Source organism: Camelus dromedarius, chromosome 16 (assembly GCF_036321535.1).
Source record: "Camelus dromedarius isolate mCamDro1 chromosome 16, mCamDro1.pat, whole genome shotgun sequence".
Taxonomy (NCBI): Eukaryota; Metazoa; Chordata; class Mammalia; order Artiodactyla; family Camelidae; genus Camelus; species Camelus dromedarius.
The window spans coordinates 36,865,043-36,887,172 of NC_087451.1; the positions used below are offsets into that span (position 1 = coordinate 36,865,043).

At 38.7% G+C, this 22,130-nt stretch overlaps 1 protein-coding gene across 1 annotated transcript in view; it reads left to right on the forward strand.

The window, feature by feature from the left end:
* Positions 1-1,463: 1,463 nt before the first annotated feature.
* The window catches only part of LOC105085699 (ATP-binding cassette sub-family A member 9), a 58,137-nt gene continuing 37,470 nt past the window's right edge, over positions 1,464-22,130 (forward strand). Inside the window, 11 exon segments of the mRNA XM_064495623.1 lie at positions 1,464-1,712; positions 5,539-5,828; positions 11,708-11,809; positions 13,145-13,352; positions 15,271-15,435; positions 16,009-16,112; positions 16,710-16,936; positions 19,879-20,020; positions 20,282-20,467; positions 21,356-21,521; positions 21,915-22,083. Of these exon segments, the coding sequence (XP_064351693.1) occupies positions 5,790-5,828; positions 11,708-11,809; positions 13,145-13,352; positions 15,271-15,435; positions 16,009-16,112; positions 16,710-16,936; positions 19,879-20,020; positions 20,282-20,467; positions 21,356-21,521; positions 21,915-22,083 (1,508 nt within the window). The 5' untranslated portion in view covers positions 1,464-1,712; positions 5,539-5,789.

The following is a 22,130-nucleotide window of genomic DNA, read 5'->3' on the forward strand; positions in this document are numbered from 1 at the left end:
ATGTAATAATCAGTAATAATTTCTGTGAGAAAAAAAGCTCATGCAAAATTTAAGCTATATGGATTTAATCAAATATCTGAAAAACAAATATAGGAAATAGTAATAGCCCAAAATATTGTGGGATGAGGCTTGGATTTCCTAGTCTCTAATAGAGAAGGAGCTGAAATTTCTCAGGTACCATTCAGGCATTCTGCACTGGGGTTGGCATCTGCCATCACTTTTTGCATACTGCCCTGAGATACTCGCCTGCTTTCAACCAAAGTTGAGAAGAATTCAGTGTCAATATTGCCTCATTCTTTCAAATCCGATGAGCCGTGTGCAGCGTTTGTTAAGTCTACCTAGAGCTTGTAACGATGTACTTACGATGGGCGGTGATGCCCTGAGAGCCCCAAGCTTACCAGTTAGGCTTATATAAAGTAAGAAAAGAGGGAGAAACTTGTGTAAGTCCAGTGACTTTATTTTCTAAATTCAAAATTAGTGAATATAAGTAACAACATTAAAACATTTAGTTATGCATTTGGCAAACTGCACTTTGTAAAAAGAATGAAATAGCAAAAACATCACAAAATTCAACAATAAGATGTCAATTCATGCACTTTCTGCATCGACGTTTTAGTCACTGAGTTACCAGTGCTGATGCTGGAGTCCTGAGTTTGAATAACTCAGTTTGTTGGATAAATGTTCTTGCTTGCTTGCTCATTTTAAGCATTTTTTTGGGTAAGTCTTTGGGTAATTCATGATTTATCAGTTTCTGTAGTCACTGATGCCTTTCTTGACCTACTAGTGATTTTAGTCAGCAAATAGATGACTTTTAAAAATGTTACTTTGAGACATCAGTTCAAAGGCAAACGCCATGATTTTTTTTTCCTTTGATTTAAGGAGCTCTGCCTCCTTCAGCAGGGCTCTCAGCATGACTGAGAATCCCTAACACATTCTAAGGTAAACCCGTTCCATTCTCCTGAGAGCAGTTTCAGGACTCCTAGCACTGTCCTCAGTTGCCAAGCACATCTGTTGGTCTGCTCTTAGAATTTCACAGAATTTCACGGAAACAATATCTTAACTCTCAAGGGATGAAATCCTCACTGGATGTTGTCATATTTAAAAGTTCTTTCAGTTCTCAGTTTCACCTCCTTTTTTTCTTGCGACAAAGAAACTCTCCCTTCTCCTTTTCAAGGTTTCCTCTCGTCTTGGTTCTGACGCAATCCTGAAAAGGCAACGTTCCATCTATTACTTGATTTCTTCTGTATTTTTGGTGTTTCCTTTTTTCCTTCCCCTTCCAAGTACTATCTTAAAAAAAAACAAACCAAAAAAACCCTACCCTTGACCAAAACAACTCATTTTGGCTACCAGCCAACAAAGACTTTTCTTTCATAATCAAGTTTCTGGAAATAATAAATGCTAGTTTTTGTTTATTTTTGCTTCACTACCTCACATTCAACATTATATCTTTTAAACTCAGAGTAAACGTATTGAGCAACTTTCATGTCCCAGGCTCTGAGATGTGTACAGCAGCGAGGATTCTGTGGTTCTCTTCAGAAGCTTACAATCTAGGATGGAAGAGAGATGAGTATAACTAGTTTAAAATATGGTGAGGTACACACTACAATGGCGGTAACCATGGTGTGCTACAGGAGCACCGGGGAGGGGCACCTAACCCACATAGGAGGCTCTCCTCGGGGGAGGAGACATCAGACCTGAGACCTGCTGGACAGGTAAGAATTAGGCAGATCAATGTAGTCATCATGGGATGACCAGCTGAGAGGAGGGGCTCATTCCCGGAGAAACAGTAGAGGTAAATGAGAATGCAGTGTATACATTTTTTTAAAAAGCATCATGTTGAAGTATGCCTGTATTTGGGGGAAAGGTTAAGGCAAAGGAAGGCGAAGGAGAAGCAAGGACCAGATGATGAAAAGTCTTGTGTATTTCTGCAGCGAAATGGCGACACCGTGAAGGTAACAATGGGAGTAGCGTTATAGAAATTGTACAGCGGAAATGTTGTTTACTTGTGGTGTGAAATGGATTGTTTTCCAGTTCCAAGATGGTAGAGAGGCAAAAGGTAAGACAAGGACAATAGATCTTGAATACCTAGTAAATTTTCAGGTTAAAAAAAAAAAATAGACTAGGAGGGAGGCAATTTTTGACCAATATATTAGCTGAAAATTTCCCAGATCTTAAAAAGAAGACACATTTTTCATTTTAAATTGAAGTATAGTTGGTTTTACAACATTGTGTTAGTTTCAGATGCACAACATAGTGATTCAATATTTTTATAGAGTATATTTCATTTAAAGTTATAAAATTTTGACTATATTCCTGGTGCTGTACAATATACCCTTGTAGCTTATTTATTTTAGACATAGTAGTTTGTACCTCTTCATCGCCTACCCCTATTTTGCCCCTTCCCACTCCCCTCTCCCCACTGATAACCACTAGTTTGTTCTTTATAGTTGTGAGTCTGTTTCTTCTTTGTTATATTCACTCATTTGTTTTGTTTTTTAGATTCCACATATAAGAAATAACATAGTGTCTTTCTCTGACTTACTGCACTAAGCATAATACCCTCTAGCTTCTTCCACATTGTTGCAAATGGCAAAATTGTGTTCTGTTTTATAACTGAGTAGTATTCCATTGTGTGTGTCTATATATGTGTATATATCTTCTTGGCCCATTCATCTGTTGATGGACACTTAAGTTGCTTCCATATCTTTGCTACTGTAAATAATGAACATCAGAGTGCATGTATCTTTTTAAATTAGTGTTCTCATTTTCTTCAGATATATACCTAGTTCTATTTTTATTTTGCTCTTAGGGACCTTCCACAGTGAAGACACAAATTCTTTGAATGCAAGTGACCACAAAGTGCCATGCAGGGCAAAAAAATAAAACCGTAAACCAAAACAAAACTTACACGGAGGTACAGTGTCATGAAATCTCACACACTTGAGGCTAAAGAGAAAATACTAACATACTCTAGCAAGAAAAACAAAATGACTCAAGTTAATGAGATCAAAGTTATGTAAGCATTCTCAGCAGCAGAACTAGATGTGAGAAGGCAGCAACATTTTTAAGTGAATGATTTAAGTTATTTTCACTCGAGGTCAAAAGCAAACACATAAACAAAAAACCTAGAATGGCAGAGTACCAGAAATACAGGTGGAAAAAATGGACAGATTTATTAGTCAAATAATCTACAAATGGCCAAAAATTAAACTGAAATGTGCTTGGCATCACAGATAATCCAAGAAATGTATGTTAAGTAATCAAAGTGGTAGTATTTTTCATCCATTAGATTAATACCTATAATTTCCAGTTTGGGCAAGGCGCTGGAGAATATAATCTCTAGCATTTACTGAGTGTTCACTCTACCCTACCCCCAAATCCCAAATTTTTATCTATGTGACCCCATTGGATACTATTGTATTATTTGTCTCTTACAGGTGGGGAAACTGAGGGTCCTCGAGTAAATCATTTGCCCACCGTTGCACAGCTAGCAAGGAGGAGAGCTAAGGTTTCAAGGTCATATATGCTGAAGGACTTATCATGGAAGGGGTGGGAAGGAGGCACGTATGTCCATAGCAGGCCATGGAGGGGAGACAGGGAGAGATACAGGCTGACTTTTTTGCATTGCCAGCATAATGTAGGTTCAACTACACTTCCCAGCATTTAAAGGTGAGCACCAGTAGAATGAAATATCAGAAAGTTCTCACTCAGAACGCTCCAGAGGAGAGGAGGAAGAAAGAGCAAGGGGAACCTAAAACAAGGAACAGAGAAAAAACAATCAGTGTAGAAATGGAGAAATGGAAAACCACAAGAAATCTTAGAGACCACACTATCAGATGACTGGATGAAATGGACTGGCTACCCTAGGGACTTACATCCCCTTGTGGAAAGTAAAAGATTTGCAGAAGAGATGAAAAGAAAAATAAAGTATACTGTTTCAGGAGACTTTGTTATTTGAGATAACAGACTGGAGATGTGTTTTAACCCAGATTCTGTTACTTACCAGCTGTTTGAATTTGGGCAAGTTATTTAAACTCAGAATCTCACTTTTCTCATCTGTAAAATGGGGATGATTATAATAATGCTACCTCATGAGATTATCGTGTGGGTTAAATGCGTTAATATTTTTGTGTGCCTTCCACATAAGAAGTGTCCTATTTGGTTGCTCAGTAGGTACATTATGCTATAAAATCAGTGCCATTCCACTTGTGAAATCCCAGTAGGACTTTCTTTTTTTTTTTTAATTGGCAAGCTGAGACTAAAGATTGTTTAGAAGAGTGAAGACATGACTTGATCAAAAAAATGTTGAAAAGGAAGTTGAACGAGGGTGGGCTTGCTCGGTTACAATGCTGCAGAGATTACCATGCAGTAAAGGAAGAAGCCAGTATATTGAAAGAAAAGAATACAGTCCAGAAGCCAGCTCTCTCCTAGATACAAAGTTCTTCTAGGAAACAGTTACTGGAAAAAAAAATTCCTGAATATCTGTGTACAAAATGCTAGTAGTGTTATTAAATATGGTAATCTTATATCTCCTACAGCAGACAGCAGACATACAGGAACAGCGGTCTTTTTTTTTTTTTAAAGCTTGACTGTCTCATGCGTTATTGAATTCCATCTGCCTCTATTTTATTAGCTGAGCAATTTCTGGGCCCATATAATTAGCCAAAAAGTAAGCATGATTGAATAAATATTGAGGGAACGAAAAGTAGGTGAGGAAGTTTCATGCAATTACCCTGGCCAGTGGGACACAGGTGAGTCTGTTTGATGTGAGAATTGCATGCGTAGCACAGTATTTCCCTTCAGCCATGTTTTCACGGAGTAATGATAATGCAGAGGAACTTAACAGACTGACAGCAAGCAGAAAGAGGGTGGCCCTTTTCACCTTTCTCCTTCCGCCAAAGACGAACTCCATGAAATACAAGAAGTTTTGGAATTGCCTTGTCTTTGACTTACCTGAAATGTTCACACACACAAAAAAGATAGAATGGCAGCTCTTATCTGTTAAAAAAATATTTCTTGAACAATATGGAAAACAGGACATACTAAAAACCAGTGTTCGCTTATAGAGAAGGTACTTTGCTTTCTGGGACTTGCAGAAATCACAAGCCTATCTAGGTCTTGAGAATGCAGATACTTGTCTGTGACATTGCTCTAAGGATTCTCCTATTTTCCACTTCAAGAAAGATGCTGCAGGTATCTTGCATGCAGTGCAACGAGATGCAGATGAAATTTCGAAGTTCATTTTGCTACCCTTAAAAAAAAATACGTTGCTTCATTGCCGTCTTTCTATATCCAGGTTTTAAGAACTAAATTTCAGTGGAAGGTTTTGAGTTACTTTCTGAACTGTTTGTATGTACAGCTATCATTAAAAAAAAATTTTTTTTTTCTTCTCTACTTCTCTCTGCTCTGCTCCGAACCGTTTCTTTAAGAGACTGTGTTGGGGATCAACTCTCCCAAGAGGGCCTTGTTTGAAAAAGCTAATTGAGAAAGACTATGTTCCCTTTGATTTGATAGTTCCTAATGTTCTTCTGTGTTCAGCCAGCCATCTGCAACTCTGAACTCCCTGCTGAGGAACTGGCGGGGAGACAAAGAAACGGAAAACTGGAAAGAAGTCGCCATGCGACGTGAGCCAAGAGTTTTTGGCAGCCTGGCGGACTTAAGACCGTAATCCTTTTCGGAAATCATTCTGAACGGAACTATTAACAATAAACATGAAGTTAAAAGCACGATATAGTAGTGACCCAAAAGGAATGTGAGTTCTTCTCCAGGACACGCAGAGAGACCCGTGGATGAGCTGTTTCCAGATCCTTGCTCCAGCCTTCCTGAGAGTAAGTTAACCTCTAAAACTGTGGTTGTTTTGCATATGAAAATACAATGTGCACCTTCAAATAGGAAACGCCAAACATTTAGATGGAAACTATTAAATGCGGTAAGTCATTAGTCATTTTGATTTTTCAAACCATCTGAGTCTTTTATATTGTATGACTGAATAACCAGTTGGAGAACTAAGATTTTTTTCATTTTTACCCCATGACAAGCATGTTTGGACAAATAGCATATGTTATCTAATATACTATTGGATGAATTGAAAGGAATGTAACCTTGTGTTGCCTCTTTGCAAGTATGAGCTGTTTCCCAAGTTATTAAAATTACTTATTCTTTTTTGTTGATTTTCCGTTTTTCCGCCAGAGGGTTTATAAACATTGGAGGATGCTCAGTTTTCTGAGTTTTAAGTTGATTTAACAGGCTTGAGAATATTTTTATCAAAAAATCTTAAGGTAATATTTTTATTGAGCTTGTTTGTCATACTAACTGTTTAAGAATTTTGATCTAAGTTGTTGTGCAATGTATCTATGCTCTGAATCTTGGGAATTCTGACTGGGAAGTGACTGGTTTTTCATAGCCAAGTTATTATTTCTAGATCACATGACTTATACCATTCAGAGCCATTTAAGCTAACTAGATATTTTATGCAACTACAGTGAATAGTATGGTTTTTTTTTTCCTAATCTTTTTTTTCCTGATCAGGATGTGCAGTGGAAAAAAAATCAGTCTTAACAGTCAGAAACAGACAGCCACAATCATGGCAAATAGATCATGTTCATTGTCCTTTAGTCGTAAACATGTCCCAGCACATGTGCTCATCCACAGAAAGGAAAAAGAACAGGCCCCAGGCAACATGTTTAACCCTTTCAGATGCCGTTGTTTGCCTCAGCAGTGATTTCCTAGTTGGAAATGCTTCAGTTCGGTTTTGGTTGGGGTCTCCAGCTGTCCCCGTCGGCTCTGATGGCATTATTACCAGGAGCTCATCCACACGGCTTCTGAATCCTGACATCCATTCTTAGGTGCTTTTTACACGTGAGTGTGGTCCATGAAAGGGGCACACCACACAAGGAAGCACCAGCAACTAATTTTGTTCCAAAGCCCTTGTTCTAGACCTGGACTGACTATAGGGTCTCCTTCCTGTCTTGTCCTTAGTCCTCAGGCTCTCACACTCCTCTTTTACTGCTTGGGTTCGCTTTCTATTGCTGCCATAACAAATAACCACACACTTCACGGCTTAAAACAGATTTATCACTTCACAGTTTGGGACCTGAGTCTCACTGGACTAAACTCAGGGTGTTGGCAGGGCTGTGTTGCTTCCTGTAGGATGTAGGGGAGAGCTCTGCCTTCTGTTCTTTCACGGCTTCCAGAGGCCATGCACATTCCTCCGCTCACACCCTTCCTTCTCCATCTTCAAAGCTAGCAAAGGGTTGAGTCCTTTTAACATGGTCTTTGTCTGACCTCCACTTCCGTCTCCCTTTTCTACAGTTAAGGGCCCTTGTAATTACACTGGGTCTGCCCACATAATAGAAGATTAATTCCCTGATTTAAAGTCTGTTGGTTAGCAACCTTATGACCACCTGCTGCCTTAATTCTCCTCTGCCCTGTAATGTCATGTATTCACAAGGTTCAGAATCGTTGCCGAAACTGAGCCTCCATACCTCGCTTATGGAATTGAGACCCGGGCACAGAGTTCTGGATGAAGTCAAAGAGGAAGTTTTATTTCTTTGCCAGACAAAGGAGGTCACAGTGGGCTAACGCCTCTGAGACCACAAGCCTGCTGAGGAGGAAAGGCAGGGGGGTTTGTGGTAAAAGTTTAACAGTTCAAGGGGCAGCGCTGGTTTCCATAGAGATCACATACAGGGTAACAAATGGTTGCAAAGTCGTCCATGTTTTTGCAGATGCAATGGTCCCCTTCCTTCTGTTGGGTATGATGTTTCCCTCTGGCTTTGGGACTCTCCTAATATTCTTGAGTCTGGGACGAAGGGAGCTGAGGGAGGGTGTCTGTGGAAAAGTGCTCCAGAGAAAATCTTGTGCAGTTTAAAGTCAGGTTGATATATGCTTCTAGCATTTCAGTCAGCCTGAGGCCTGGGACCTCTTGCTGCAGGCTGGGACCTCAAACAAAAGAATACAAAGAAACCACAAGGGGCTAAAAAAGAACTGCAGACATTAGTGAGTTACAGATAAGAAGATACACAAACCATCCAACTGCCTTTTCTGAGGTGTCGGGAGCTAAGGCAGGGCACTGAGCAGGACCCCTACACATGGCACCGCCAGGGGGTTGGGCCGACCACCCAAGCCCCGCTCTTCTCCAGCCCACCCTGGACGGCAAGAGCATGAGAAAAGCCATTTAAACTATTATACAATTAAGCAGTTACAAATACTGTACTGTCACCTATGACAATAGGGTCCTGCTCCGTTATAGGATTAGAACGGGACCATTTTTTTGCCTACCATGTTCCTCTTCGATTATTCCTGCCCTCTCAGACTGAGATAGCAGCAGCACAGTATTCCCTGAAATAAAACGTGGTTAGACGCTCCCTCCGGCAGTGCCCCCTGCCCGCTGAGTAGGTGGTTTTGCCATTTGAGCTCCCCACGAACGCCAGCATGGGCCAGCCCATCTATGACTTTGTTCTCGCCCCATGGGTAAGATAAGGATTTTAGGCGATGAACCAAGTAGCCAGAAGTAACCTCATTGGTAAAATGATGAAAGAGATGATAGCAACCTATGATTTCCATCCCTCTTCAATAGGAGCCCATCTCTGGCAGGGCCTCCGAATCCAGGCATCCGAATGCACAGAGCTTCAAGGGTTCTCTGTTTTTCAGGCCCTTTTTCACTGTTGCTTTTCCTGGAGGAGGGAGAGGGGGTCAGTGGGAGAACGTCTAACATGGCTGTAGGGTGAAGAAAACACTGTTTAGGCTACTTTTTTTTCCTATGCATTTTGGACTCTTAGATTCCAATTTTTTCATCTAACCCATATTATCATCTACAGGTTAAATTTTTTGTTTTTCCTCATTCTTGCAAATAGTCTTTCCAGCAGACCTGCCTTCTCTGTCTACCCAAAGCTAGATGAGATGCTTGGCTGTCTTTCCCCCTTTCATGGGCTTGTTTTTCTTGGGAATTCACTTCATCAAGGGTTCCTTCCATATACTGTTTTTTTGCCAGTGCCATGGGGAATAGGATTTTAATTTTGTTAGGGTTAGGGTTGTTTTTACCATTGGTGTGAAGGTGTTTCACCTTCTATATCTCAGCCTTGGAACCGGAGAAAACAGAAGTATGGTATCCATTGCAGATTTCCTTCCCCCTGAACCTGCCTGACCTTCTATAATGCGGAATCAGACCCCATGGGTCTGTCCAGACCTTTAACACTACAGGTCATTTTAAGCAAAGAAATATCGTGTAGTTTTCAGTGCTCTCAATAATTGTAGATTAAATTACTTTTCTTGGTTATTTCTAGATTAATATGCACATTTTAGTCAGGAGAGTTGAAAAACTTCTTTGTGTATTTTCCTTAATTGGAGGCAAATTTTAATGATTTGGCTGACTTTTTATGGAGTGGGGTAATGTGTATGTGGTTTGAGGTTAAATGATATTCTAGTTCTACCACAAATGGAGGTTTCTTCAGTGTTCTTGTTTATTTTTGTCCATTTTGGTAAAATTTTCAAAGGAAATTGGGGAAATCAACTTTTTTGCGTACACTTTTAAGGTAGGCTAATTGTTTTTCCATTATATACTATTTACTCCCTTCCTTCTGAACTACCCCACCCCCATCCAGTCAACTTGATTCTTAGAGACTTTTCTCTTTATACTGTAAATTCAAAAATATAATTTTTGTCATTATACTTAGTACCTGGAAAGCCTTTATGGTAAATACACATGTCTTCTCACAACCCTGAAAAATTAATTTCCATTGCACTTTTTACAATGAATTTTCTTTAAATCTATGTTCACATACTTCAAAATGTATTTTCTATAATGCATTTTTCTTGCAACTGTATTTTCTTCTTTTCAGTTATCTCTTTACCAAATACTTTACTTTTGATCGTTTCCCCCAAGATTTCATGTATTTTTTCCCTCTCTCACTGTTTTCAAATGCATTTTAATTTTCTTTTAAAATTTGGGAGGATTACAAATTTTTGTCTCTGTATTATGGAAGATTTTATGTTTTTACTGACTTCAGTGGGAATCTTAAGTCTGTTGTTTGCTTTTCATTTCTATTTCATTTCGTTTTTTCTTCTGAAATTTTATTATAGTCATTAAATGGAAGATTTAAAACCTTTTCTTCTGTATATATAATAAAATTTTCTCTTAAAAATTATATATTTTCTCTGCCTCTTGAAGGTAATCTAACTTTCCTTATGGTCTAGCATCTGGGGACTCCTGATAACAACTGCACAAAGTGGAGCCAGTGAGTAAAGAGCCTGAGTGGATCCCTCCTAGGTCTCCTCCCTGCCTGGCTGGGTGCCGGGAGAATCTCTGCTCTTACTCTGAAGGGAGAATTGATCCCTTGGCATGCTGATTAACGGTGAGATCTCCAGAACTTGGCTTTCTGGGTTAAATCCCTGGTTGTGCCAGCATTAGCAGTGTTTGGGGAGTCACTTTGCCCTTCTATGACTCAATTTCCTCATCTGTAAAATGGGGAGAAATCTCCCAAAGGTTTATTGGGGGATTAAACTAGCTAATTTTTATAAAACCCTTAGAACTACCTGGAACATAGAAAAGAGAATTAAATATAGTTAGTATGATTTTCTTTTTAATATCCTGTATTCAAACTAATTCTAATCTCTCCTTGTTTCAGCCATAATGAACAACATGAAATGCTCTAAAATTTCAAGAGATTTTTCTACCTACTTGTCTTTGAGTTTTGTTACTGTTGGGTTTAGTGTGCGTGTGTGTGTGTATGTGTGTGTGTGTGCGTGTGCGTGTGTGTGTGTGTGTTTTAATGATGGTTGGCTTGGGACTTTTCTGGACTTCATGTATAAAAGGTTGATAGAGATGGAATTAATCATACTGTGATTTCATGGCACACAGAATGATTGATTCAAGCAAAGCTCCCATCTTGTTTAGGTTATTTATTTTCTTGAATTTACAATTCCCACTTCACACTCCACCTCCATTTCCCACTTCTGGTCACCTTTTCATTGTACTTGATAGAAAACCTTTAGTCCCTGGATGTTCTTGAAAACGCTGTATTGCAGGTAGTGTTTGTTCATACAAATGACATGGTGGTATCACTCTCAATGTTTCTTACTGTTTTTTAAAATCGGCACTATGTATTTAAGATCTCTTCATGTTGTTGAGTATATTCCAATCCATTGCTCCTGAATCCTATACAGTATTCTACAGACTGTATCCATTAAAACTTGTTTGACAGCTCCATGCTGCAATAGCCTACATCATGATGAGCATCCTTGTACGGGTCCCCTCGTGGACCGGAGCAGGAATTTCCTTGGTGCACATACCCAGGAGCAGAACTGACTGACGGCAGGATGCTGCTAAGTAGTAATGAACTGGTAATGAATCACCAAAATGGTGAAGTCTTCCCCCACTAGCAGTACATAAGGCTCCTTTATCCCCTTAGAAAACTGAACAATGCCAAGTTGTGGGACAACACTTGACTCTGGTAAGGTCTCTACTTCTTGTCAGACCAATGAGGGAACCAGTATGAATTACATGTATCTCATAATTGTTTTGATTTTTATTTCTTTCAGTGCTGAGCTTGAATGTCTCTTCATGTGTTTTTCAGCTTTTTGGCTTCCTTCTCTGCTACGCACGCAATTGGAAACGGCTGTGGTGATGTTTCTTTTTGGTTGGACTGAAAAATGTTTTCTATTCCAGACCTTCACATTTACTTCCTTTACTTTCTCCTTTTAAAATAAACAGGTCCTAATGAGTAAGAGACACCTCAGCGTGGCTCAGCAAACGCGGGCCCTTCTCCGCAAGAGTTTTCTTAAAAAATGGAGGATGAAAAGAGAGGCCCTGTTGGTACGGTTTGGAGCGTATGTCTTCTCGTATTTACAAAAGGAAAAAGTATTTTCTTGGGTAGCGCACACACTTTATCTTCATTGTTGAATGTTTCTTTTATATTCTATTTCTAATTAGCAGGCTGGATTTTTTTTTTTTCAAATTCTGGACTTTGCTATTATTTCAAATAAGATTCCTTTAAATTATATCATGATTATATGTCTTACTGGAAGCATTTTGAAAAAAATTCATATTCAGAAATTCCCTGAAAAATAAAGCCACGTCTTTATGCTGCAGAGATAACAAGTAACATCTGAACTCACTTGAATCTCATAAAGGAGTAAATACAAAAAGTCAGGAGTAAAGTCAAAGAGAGGCAGAATTTCATCCAGAATTTAAAAAAAAAAACACTCAAAAGACAACAGGCAGCACTTCCACACCATCATACTATGGACAGAGATGATGTCAGTTTGAAAGAAATAACGAGCACATACGCAAACAGGAAAGGACAACGGCTTTGAACTTTTGCTTCTATTAAGATGGTGCTTTTCTTCTCATGATCAGAATGGTTACATGTGATTTGTGTGGAAAATTTAGTAAATTCAGAAAAGTGTAATAAGTAAGTTAAGATCACTTATAAAATACTGATATTTCAGTGGTATTGGTGTTTACTTCTAATCTTTTATCTCTTTTCAATATAAATATTTTATCTGCCAGTTTATCTATCTAGATCGATATAGTTGTAAAAATAGACTAACAAATATAGCTAAAATAAGATCATCTGGCGAATAAGATCTATACCTCTTTTAAAGGCCATGTGTTTAGAAGTGTAACTGGACAAAGTGTGTTCTTCCCGCTAGACTTTGAATGCATTCTGTTGCATTTCCAGATCCAGAGTGTTGCCACAATGACAAAGGCTTTTAACATTCCTTTTTTGAAGCAATATTTTGGAAGTATCTTCTTCAGCATAGAAGATAAACATATGACCTTGCTCCTGTTTGTGGAAGCTGGGTATCTATTTCATGCCACCTAACACTTCTTTATCATTATCACTCAGGTTTCAACATAACTGTATATCCCTGGGCCGTTCATGATGCAATCCAGCCTTTAACACTTGCATTAAAGTATGATACAGTTAGGTTCTTAATTATGATTGGAATTAGTACTACAGCTCTGTCTTGACGGACAATGGCCATATTTCAAAAAGTGCAGAATAAAGAACAAAAAAACTGAGAGGGAGGGAAAAAACAGAATCCAAGCAGCATAACAGAATTAAATGGTTTAAATTGTTTGTGAGTGATTAATCTGTGGTTGGACAGCTACTGATTTGCTTTGTTTTTCTCTCATGATGTGCAGGAATGGTTTTTCTCACTTCTTCTAGTACTGTTTGCATACCTGTTTTCCTCCAGTTTACACCAAGTTAATGACTTTCATCAACTGCCTGCAGTGGATCTGGGACGTGTAGATGATTTTAATGATTCTAATTACGTTATCGCACTTGCTCCTGAATCCAAGACAACCCAGGAGATATTGAACAAAGTGGCTTCCGCGCCATTTATGAAAGGTATGTTCTCTAGAAGCTCATGGTAACTTCCTTATTTGCAAAACACACAAATTCGTTTTGAGATTTCCTTGATAAACTGTGTTAAATGTTCAAGTCTCTAGATTTAATTACCAACATTGATACATGTTCCTTTTGAATATCAGGAGTTTCTTGCTCTATTTATTAGTCTCCTATTTAGGAAATTTTACATTAAAAGGGTTATCCTCACTACAGTCCATATCAGAATGAGATAGTCCAGGATTTTTCAAATGTATGTTTGTGAGAAGGTTCTGGGAAGACTGGACAGTGGTGAGAGCGTGGTTTTTTAATCTCTTCAAATACGCATATGAAAACTGAGAGAGAATTTAAACAGCAAAACCAAGAAACCTTGGGCAATACTTACAACAAAACTAAGTGACAAGGTGTTTCCTTGAACCATAAAATGTCAGGGGGTGGGGAGAGAGCAAAGGGAAGCGACAGGCTGTCTGATGGACCAGGGGAGAGAACAAGAGCCCAGCAGCCCCTGCAAAGAAGAGAGGTCCAACCTGAGGACGAGAGCTAAAGACACCTTCAGTAGTTGTACTGGTTGTGCAGTATTGGGATGTAATTCCAAGGCTGTTATACATGTAACGTGGGAAACGCTGAATAAGGAAGTATGGAATAGTTGAACTCTTTTACCCCTGTGTTCTTGAAACACAGGCAGAAGAAGGAAGAAAGGCGACGAAGAGATCTGGGACAGGAACTTGACAGGGTGAGGGACCCTGTCGTTCCAGGTAGCTAGGAAGCCACTGAGAATGGTTACGTGATGTCAGAAGGAGTCAGCAGTCAGCGTGAAGAGACTCTCACTGGTCAGAGTTGGCTTACGCTGAGCCCCAGCAAGACTAAGTGCAGTGATTTGAAACTCACTCAACGTAGATTTAAATCCATGCTTTCATAATGATATTGAAAAAAGAAGTTTGCCTTTGAAGGAGGATAGGAAGCCAGTTCTTATGTGATAACGTCTACATAAAGGGGAAATACCAGCATTTATGCCCTGTGAACTGTACTGTTGGATAACCAAGGAGATGATGGAGAGTACTGCTTGATAAATACTTTCTACTAATAAGTGAAAAAGAAATGATGCAAAGAGAACACGACCATTTTGAAATTTCCCACTAAATTAATGGAGCCAGGCACTGAGCATCCAAGGCAGCTAGTATCTCAGAGAGAGAGTCAATCTGAAACAGAGGCTCTCTGATGAACCCACACACCACCACCCACAGTCTTGCCAAGAGGACTAGACCTGAGTTTGATTCAGCCTCTGAACGCAGCTGCCAGGTTGCAGGAGATGCAGAGGACAAAGGAGCATGTTGAATGGCACCAGGAGCCTCGATTCAGCAGAATCCAGACTGTGAGAAATTGTATGGGTTAAAAGGCCTGGGTTTGGTCGGTAACAGTCAGCCATTCATTTATCTGATATATTTTAGAACAGGCAAAGTCGTTCGAGGAAACAGTCTCCAAGTGTCACAATTTTATGCTGCTTTTGGAAGTTTGGCTATGTTGACACCATCATCAAATGGAAATGTAATTATAGTGTATACTTATAACATATATTTCCACTTTAGATGGGCCTGTGTGTACATGAATTTAAATATGCATCGACATTGCTATTATTCCAACTTCCTTGTGCTTCAAATTACCAGTTAACTAATTCATTTGGAAAGGCACAATCTATTTGTGATAAAAGTGACTGCCACACAACACTTCTGACTTTATCTGGGACATTAAAATCCCCCCACCGACCCCCTCTAAGTGTGAATCTCTTATTTAGGACCAGCACTGCCTATAGTAAAGAAATAACTTTAGCATCAAATAGCTTTAACGTAGTTGAATACGACATGCTGTCTTTGGCGCACGTGGAAATCTTCTTACTTAGCTATTCCCTTCTTTCTCGTGGCAGGAAGAACTATCATGGGGTGGCCTGATGAAAAAAGCATGGATGAGCTGGATTTAAACTATTCTACAGACGCAGTGAGAGTCATCTTTAATGATACCTTCTTGTATCATTTGAAGTTCCTCTGGGGAGATAGAATCCCCAAGATGAAGGAACACAGAGACCATTCAGGTAACTTCTTAGAAAAAAAATTTTTTTTTGCGATTATGTTATTAGCCACAAGGAAACATGTGTGATAAGAGAAATTTATGCAAACACACACAAGATAAACTCTGAATCTGTGAAGATACATGAGATTCATTCTTATTTAGTGAAGCCTCTGTTCTTAAGTAGATTTTTATTAAATTATATTTGCTATTATTCCTGTGTTACTTCTAAGTAAAAACCTAAAGAAAAGGCTCTCACTCAGTGATTCCCAATCATCAAAAATAAGTAAATAAAATAAAAATAGTGCTTTCTTGACACAAGCAACAAAAGAGAAGAGCTCAACAAAGCATTCTTGACTAATGGAGAGAATTATCAGACTTAATGAGAAATTACTGAGCACTGGTCTTAAGAATATTAATAAAGCAGCTCTGGTGTATTCTCCTTGGGTAAACGCTACAAACCTCCCCTGAGAATTCTTACCATCCACTACATTGTTGTGGACCTGAAGTGTATTTTGGAGCATCTGAAATTTTGGTTTCTCCTGTAACTGAGACTGTCCCGTCTCATCCTAATGCGTGTCTTCTTCTTTTCCTAAAGCTCATTGTCAAGTAATGGATGAGACAATCACGTGTGAAAGTTCAGTGTTCTGGGAGAAGGGCTTTGTAGCTTTTCAAGCCGCTATTAATGCTGCTATCGTAGAAGTGAGTATTGAATTAAAGGAAACTAATTGCATTGTAAATTCAGTCTTAATGGATGGTAATAGAATGGGTTGTCCTAGTCTATCATTTAATCAATTTATCCACTTAATTAATTTGGCACAATATACTGAACAAGTGCTCTATGTAAACCTTATGCTAAGCACTGAGGATCAGGAAATGAGTAGAACACACACAGGCACTTTTCTCCAGGGATATTGGGTCGTCAGGGGATAAAATTATGGATAAATAGTTACAGTTAGAGTTTAGGTTCTATCCTGGAATTGTAAATGATGTGCCAGGCAAACAACGAGGCAGAAAGTACTCTGGTGAGAAATGTCAGAGAAGACTTACCAGTTGAAGTGACATTTCTGTTGTGACTTCAAGCATGAGTAGGATTTTGTTTCAGTGCAGGTGGTAAGTAGGGTTGTCCTAAGGAATGAAGACAAAAGCCAGAGTGTTTCAGGAACTACAAGGGCACAGATCACAATGGGCATATATGGTTGAATGTGGGATGCATGTAATTTCTTATAATTGAGGGGAAATGTGTGAGGTTATAATTAGCTTAATGATAACAGTCTGTTCATTGATGTCTTCCTTAAGATCGCAACAAATCATTCAGTGGTGGAAAAACTGATGTCAGTTACTGGCATAAATATGAAGATATTACCCTTTGTTGCCCAAGCAGGAGTGACAACGGATTTTTTCATTTTCTTCTGCATTATTTCTTTTTCTGCATTTATATATTATTTATCAGTCAATGTTACACTAGAAAGACGATACATGAAGTCACTGATGACGATGATGGGGCTTCAAGAGTCGGCATTCTGGTAAATCACGTGGCTGTGATTCATCACGCAACATAAATAAACAGAGCAAGTTAGCTGGCTGGGCTCCCTAGACCTATAGAGCATCATATTTAAACTTGATGCTTTCATAGAGTAGCACATTATAAGTGAGTGGAGTAGATGGACCTATGGGCTTGGTGAATGAAACTTTTCTTACTTTCTTTAAATTAAAGAAAGCCTGATGCTGTAGATCATTGGAACCCAGGTCACTAACCAATACAAATGAAGACTCTTAGTCATCTGGGTACCATATCTGGGTGAACCTTCATATACGACAGCTTGAGGTTTTGTATGTCCAATGAAATATGTGTTTCAGATATTTCATTAGAAAGGGTGAGTGGTTTTGCCCCCACACTGAGTGAGTCATCACTTCTATGACACCAAAGAAAAAGAGCGTTTTACGCTTTTTAAGCACAGATCTTTCCTTGGCAGAGGAATAGCGGGATGGTAGTAACACAAGCCTGGGAGGAAGGAAGCCACGGGTCATCTCCAGCTGAACATTTAGTACCTACTACCTTGACCAAGTTACTTCATCTCTTTTTAACCTTAGTTTTCTTTCCTGTGAAACACTGGTGATGATACCTGTCTCACTGGTCATGCAGATCAAAGAAGGGAATGTACTTAAGGTGTGTTATATTGAGCTTAACAAAAATTAAACACTTGACATTAAATAGCAGTTGATAGAACTTTAGGAAGTATTACACCTGAGAGGGCAGTAAATGCAAGTTAAGAAGCCAAGGATCAAATCCCCAATTAGTGACAAAAAAATTTTAATGAGTTCAGCCAAGGGATGTTTTTGAGGCTTACATAATAGTGAAAGAGTGAGTTCTGGAGTCAGAAAGCAATGGTTAGAATTTGCCTTTTACACACTGTGATAATATTCTCAGTGTTAAACAAGATATATAGAATAACTAGATATATGCCCAATAGCCTTTAAAAATGTTAGACGCTATTAAGGTGAGTAGGAAGACCCCACATTTTTCATATTGCCATTGGTGTAAACCAAAGTTATTTATTTTTCCTTCAGAGTTTTTCACTAAATTGAGTATGAAGTGGAGAAAATGGATTGTGGTTTGGTTTGGTCTAGAGTGGGAGGCTTTTTTTTTTTTTTTTGGTGTCTCTTTTTGTATTGAAATTGTCTAAGTCAATACTGAAGGACATTTTAGTCACTGTATTTTAAAAGATATTGCAAATGTACAAAGAGTCAGAGAAAAGTAGCCAACATGATACTTGAAAAAAATGAACCAAATATATCCAATTTGGAAGGGTTTTTAAAAAATCAGGACTCCCCCCCCCAAGAAAAAGTTATGACTCATGAAAAAGAATGAAATAGTGCCATTAGCAGCAACATGGGTGGACCTAGAGATGATCATACTAAGTGCAGTAAGTCAAAGAAAAATATCACATGATATCACTTATATGTGGAATCTAAAAAAATGATACAAGTGAACTTATTTACGAAACAGAAATAGACTCAGACATTGAAAACAAACTTATGGTTACCAAAGGGGTGAAGGAGGGAGGGATACATTAGGAGATTATGATTAACAGATACACACAACTACATGTAAAAAGTAAACAACAAGGACCTACTACTGTACAGCACAGGGAACTGTATCCAATATCTTATAATAACCTATTGTGGACAATCTGAAAAAATATATATGTGTAACTGAATCACCTTGCTGTACACCCGAAACACTGTAAATCAACCATTCTTCAATTTAAAAAAAAAAAGAAAGAAAAGGCTGTGACACTCTGTACAGCATATGAGTGAAATTACAGACATGTTGAGAGGTCAAAGATAGATGAACAATGTGAGGTGAGCGGAAGTGTGTTGTGCAAAGGGAATCATTACAATCCGGTGAGACTTCCCAACACATGATGGCATTTTCTACTTTAAATAGAAGAAAACTTAGTGTTCATTTTGGACCCATTATGAACAAGTTGCCATATTGAATCCATAAAATACAACATTTCATTTCATTCTCTTATTATTTTTCAGTAGGAGATAAGGAAGTTTAAAGTTTAAGGTTTTTAAGTAACTACCTCTCAGGATCATAATCATTACAATGTAGCAGAGAAAGCCTGAACCCTGATGTGGACGATGGGAGGATTTATTCTCTTTCCCTTATGAAGCACTTTCTTCCTGATTCTTTGGAACTGATGGCAAGAAAAACTTATCTCACATCCACCTATGTATCTGTATCTATCTATGCCCTATGTCTTTGTGCGTTTCTGAATCTATAATCTATCATCTGTGTCAACAGCAAAATACAGAGTCCTTTTTTTTTTTTTTACAAAGTAAGAATGGCTTTTTATGTTTAAAAAATTAGAACAGTAATATTTTTACGGCACACAAAAATGTATATGAAATTCACATTTCAGTGTCTACAAATACACTTTCACTGGAACACAGCCGTACTCGCGTAAATGTTGTCTCTGACGGTTTTTGTGTTCCGAAGGCAGCGCTGAGTCGTCGCAACAGAGACTATGGTCTGAAAAGCCTAAAATATTTACTCTCTGGCTCTTCAGAGAAAGAGTTCACTGATTCCTGCTTCATCATCTATTTTTCCTGTCCATGTTGTCTGTGTGATTACCGAAAGAGGAAGTCCAGAACTGACAAATCAATCGTCATAAATGCCTTCCCTGAAAACATCTCCCAATTGCTCTCATTATATTATCCACTTTATTTCTTCTTTTCAAATTAGCTTCCTATTTTCCCTGTTGACTTATTTATTGCCTACCGTCCTTTGTAGAATATGACCTTCAGGGGCAGAGAAGTTTTCCGATTTATTAGCTGTTGAATTCCCTTTATTCTTGATATATGGTAAGCTTCACAAATCATTGGCTGGAAAAAAAAAAGGAATGAATCAAGTGATGGAGTAACAGCCCTTTGAACTGATGCTTTGCTTCTGTGCCAGGCTCTCCTGGGGTTTGATGTACTCTGGCTTCACCTTCATTACGGCCACTTTGATGGCTCTGATTGTAAAATCCGCCCCAGTTGTCATCCTAACTGGCTTCATGGTGGTCTGCACCCTCTTCCTCCTCTATGGCATGTCTTTGGTGAGTTGGTGAATGTAATCTCTCTCTCTCTCTCTCTCTCTCTCTCTCGGGATTGTTTCTCAGAGAAATTACAAGTCATGTCTCACTGATTCTGCTCACCCTCTTCTGTTCTGTTTGCAGTATTTGAGTATTTGCATGAGACAGTATCTAAAGGTTGGGGGAAAGATGAAATATACTTTTGTGTTATGAAATTCTTTTTTATCACGACACTGATCATTCTCAGAGGATTATATACTACCTGAAGTCTTTCTCTCCTCTCAGATAACGTTAGCTTTCCTGATGAGGGTGTTGGTGAAGAAACCTTCCCTTACTGGGCTGGCTGTCTTTCTTCTTACTGTCTTTTGGGGGAGTCTGGGATTCACTGCTCTGTACAGACACCTTCCTGCATTTTTGGAATGGACCTTATGTCTTCTTAGCCCTTTTGCTTTCACTGCTGGAATGGCCCAGGTAAGAGTTAATGTAACTATTTCATCTTTTACAGAACATTTAAAACGGATTCCCTCTTCATAATTCATGCTACACGTGCTAAACATTAAAATTCCCATCCACTTTTGTAAAGATGCACTTTGAAGAGACAGGAGAGGGTTCACTTTTTCTCTCTCAGCATAATTAGGGTTTTTTTTTAGGTCTGATATAGACTGATACTCCGTCATCGGTGTGGATCAGTTTTTACTTTTATTGGGATGCTCCAATGCACATTTATCGAATTTAATGCTCAGGAAACATGACCCCTTGTCTTGTCACAAGTATTTGAAAACCAGGAATTCCCTAGAAATAAATTGTTATTCTTTGATTGGCCAGTTCTATATGAAACTGAACCTCGTCTCAGAAAAAATAAGTTATGATGTCATAATTATCAAATGCAAAGTGAAAGGTTATGTCACACATAAACTCACTGTATCTTAACTACACTAGGAAGTTACTCTTGTCTTCGGCCCAAGTGCAGAGGTACTTGCATCCCTCCGTGTTTTCACTTTCAGACATGTCCCCATCAAGAATGCCCTCCTCCTCCCCATCATAAGCCTGATGAAATCCTATAGGAAGCCCACCTCATATACCACCTCCCTTGAGTTTTCACCTCTGCCTAGAGGACCTGCCTGCTGCTGCCTGTGGGAACCCTTACCCAGCACCTGCCTTCTCCACCTTCCCAAAGTGCTTTGTAGTTACGTGGTTTCACTGCTGTATCTTCCAACAGATTAGAGCTCTGTAAAGACCAGAACTGTGTCTCATTTATCTTTTCAATCCCAGTGCCTAGCAGAAATAAGACAATGATCATTCTTAATGCTCTATTTATCTTTTTTAAAGTCCATGCATGTATCTCTTTTTTTTTTTCAGCTTACACATTTGGACTATGATAGGAACTCTAACATCCCTCTGGATTCTTCAAACAACCAGTACCTAATAATAGCAACTCTTTTCATGCTGGTTTTTGATGCTTTTCTCTATTTGGTATTGACATTATATTTTGACAAAATTTTGCCCAGAAAGTAGTAACATGATTGTGATTCAACACAATTTCATTCGCTGTATTTCTTAAATAACTGTCTGCAACATATTAAATATAAATTATCAAGAATTTTTTTCCCCAAAATTTCTAAAATGAACCTAGTGGTATTCTGTACTCTGTTTATAGAATCACTTTCTAAGATCTTTTTCTACTGTAACGATTTAGGTGGCTTCTTTTTAAAAGGAGTCGCTTGCAAGAGATTAAGGATAATTATAATGTTAGTGGTTGTTTTAGAACTAGTTAAAGAATGCTCGTGCTTGATACTGGATCTTCGAAATTTCTAAATGCTCCCCCAGTGAGTTGCAATGACGTGCCATCCTGTCTACAGTGACTATAATCCTTAAAGTGGTGACTGACCCAGTGTTTAACTGCCTCCTGTTTGTGTAGCTGAATATGGACGTCGACATTCGCCTTGGTTTTTCCTGAAATCCTCTTTCTGGTTTCAACACCAAAGGGCTGATCACGCGGCCCTTGAGAATGAGACAGATTTAGATTCTTCAACTAGCGACCCCTTTGAACCAGTGTCTCCAGAATTCCATGGGAAAGAAGCCGTTAGGTAATAAAAATATTACATGGTGTTGCAAATGGAGAATGAATCAGAGA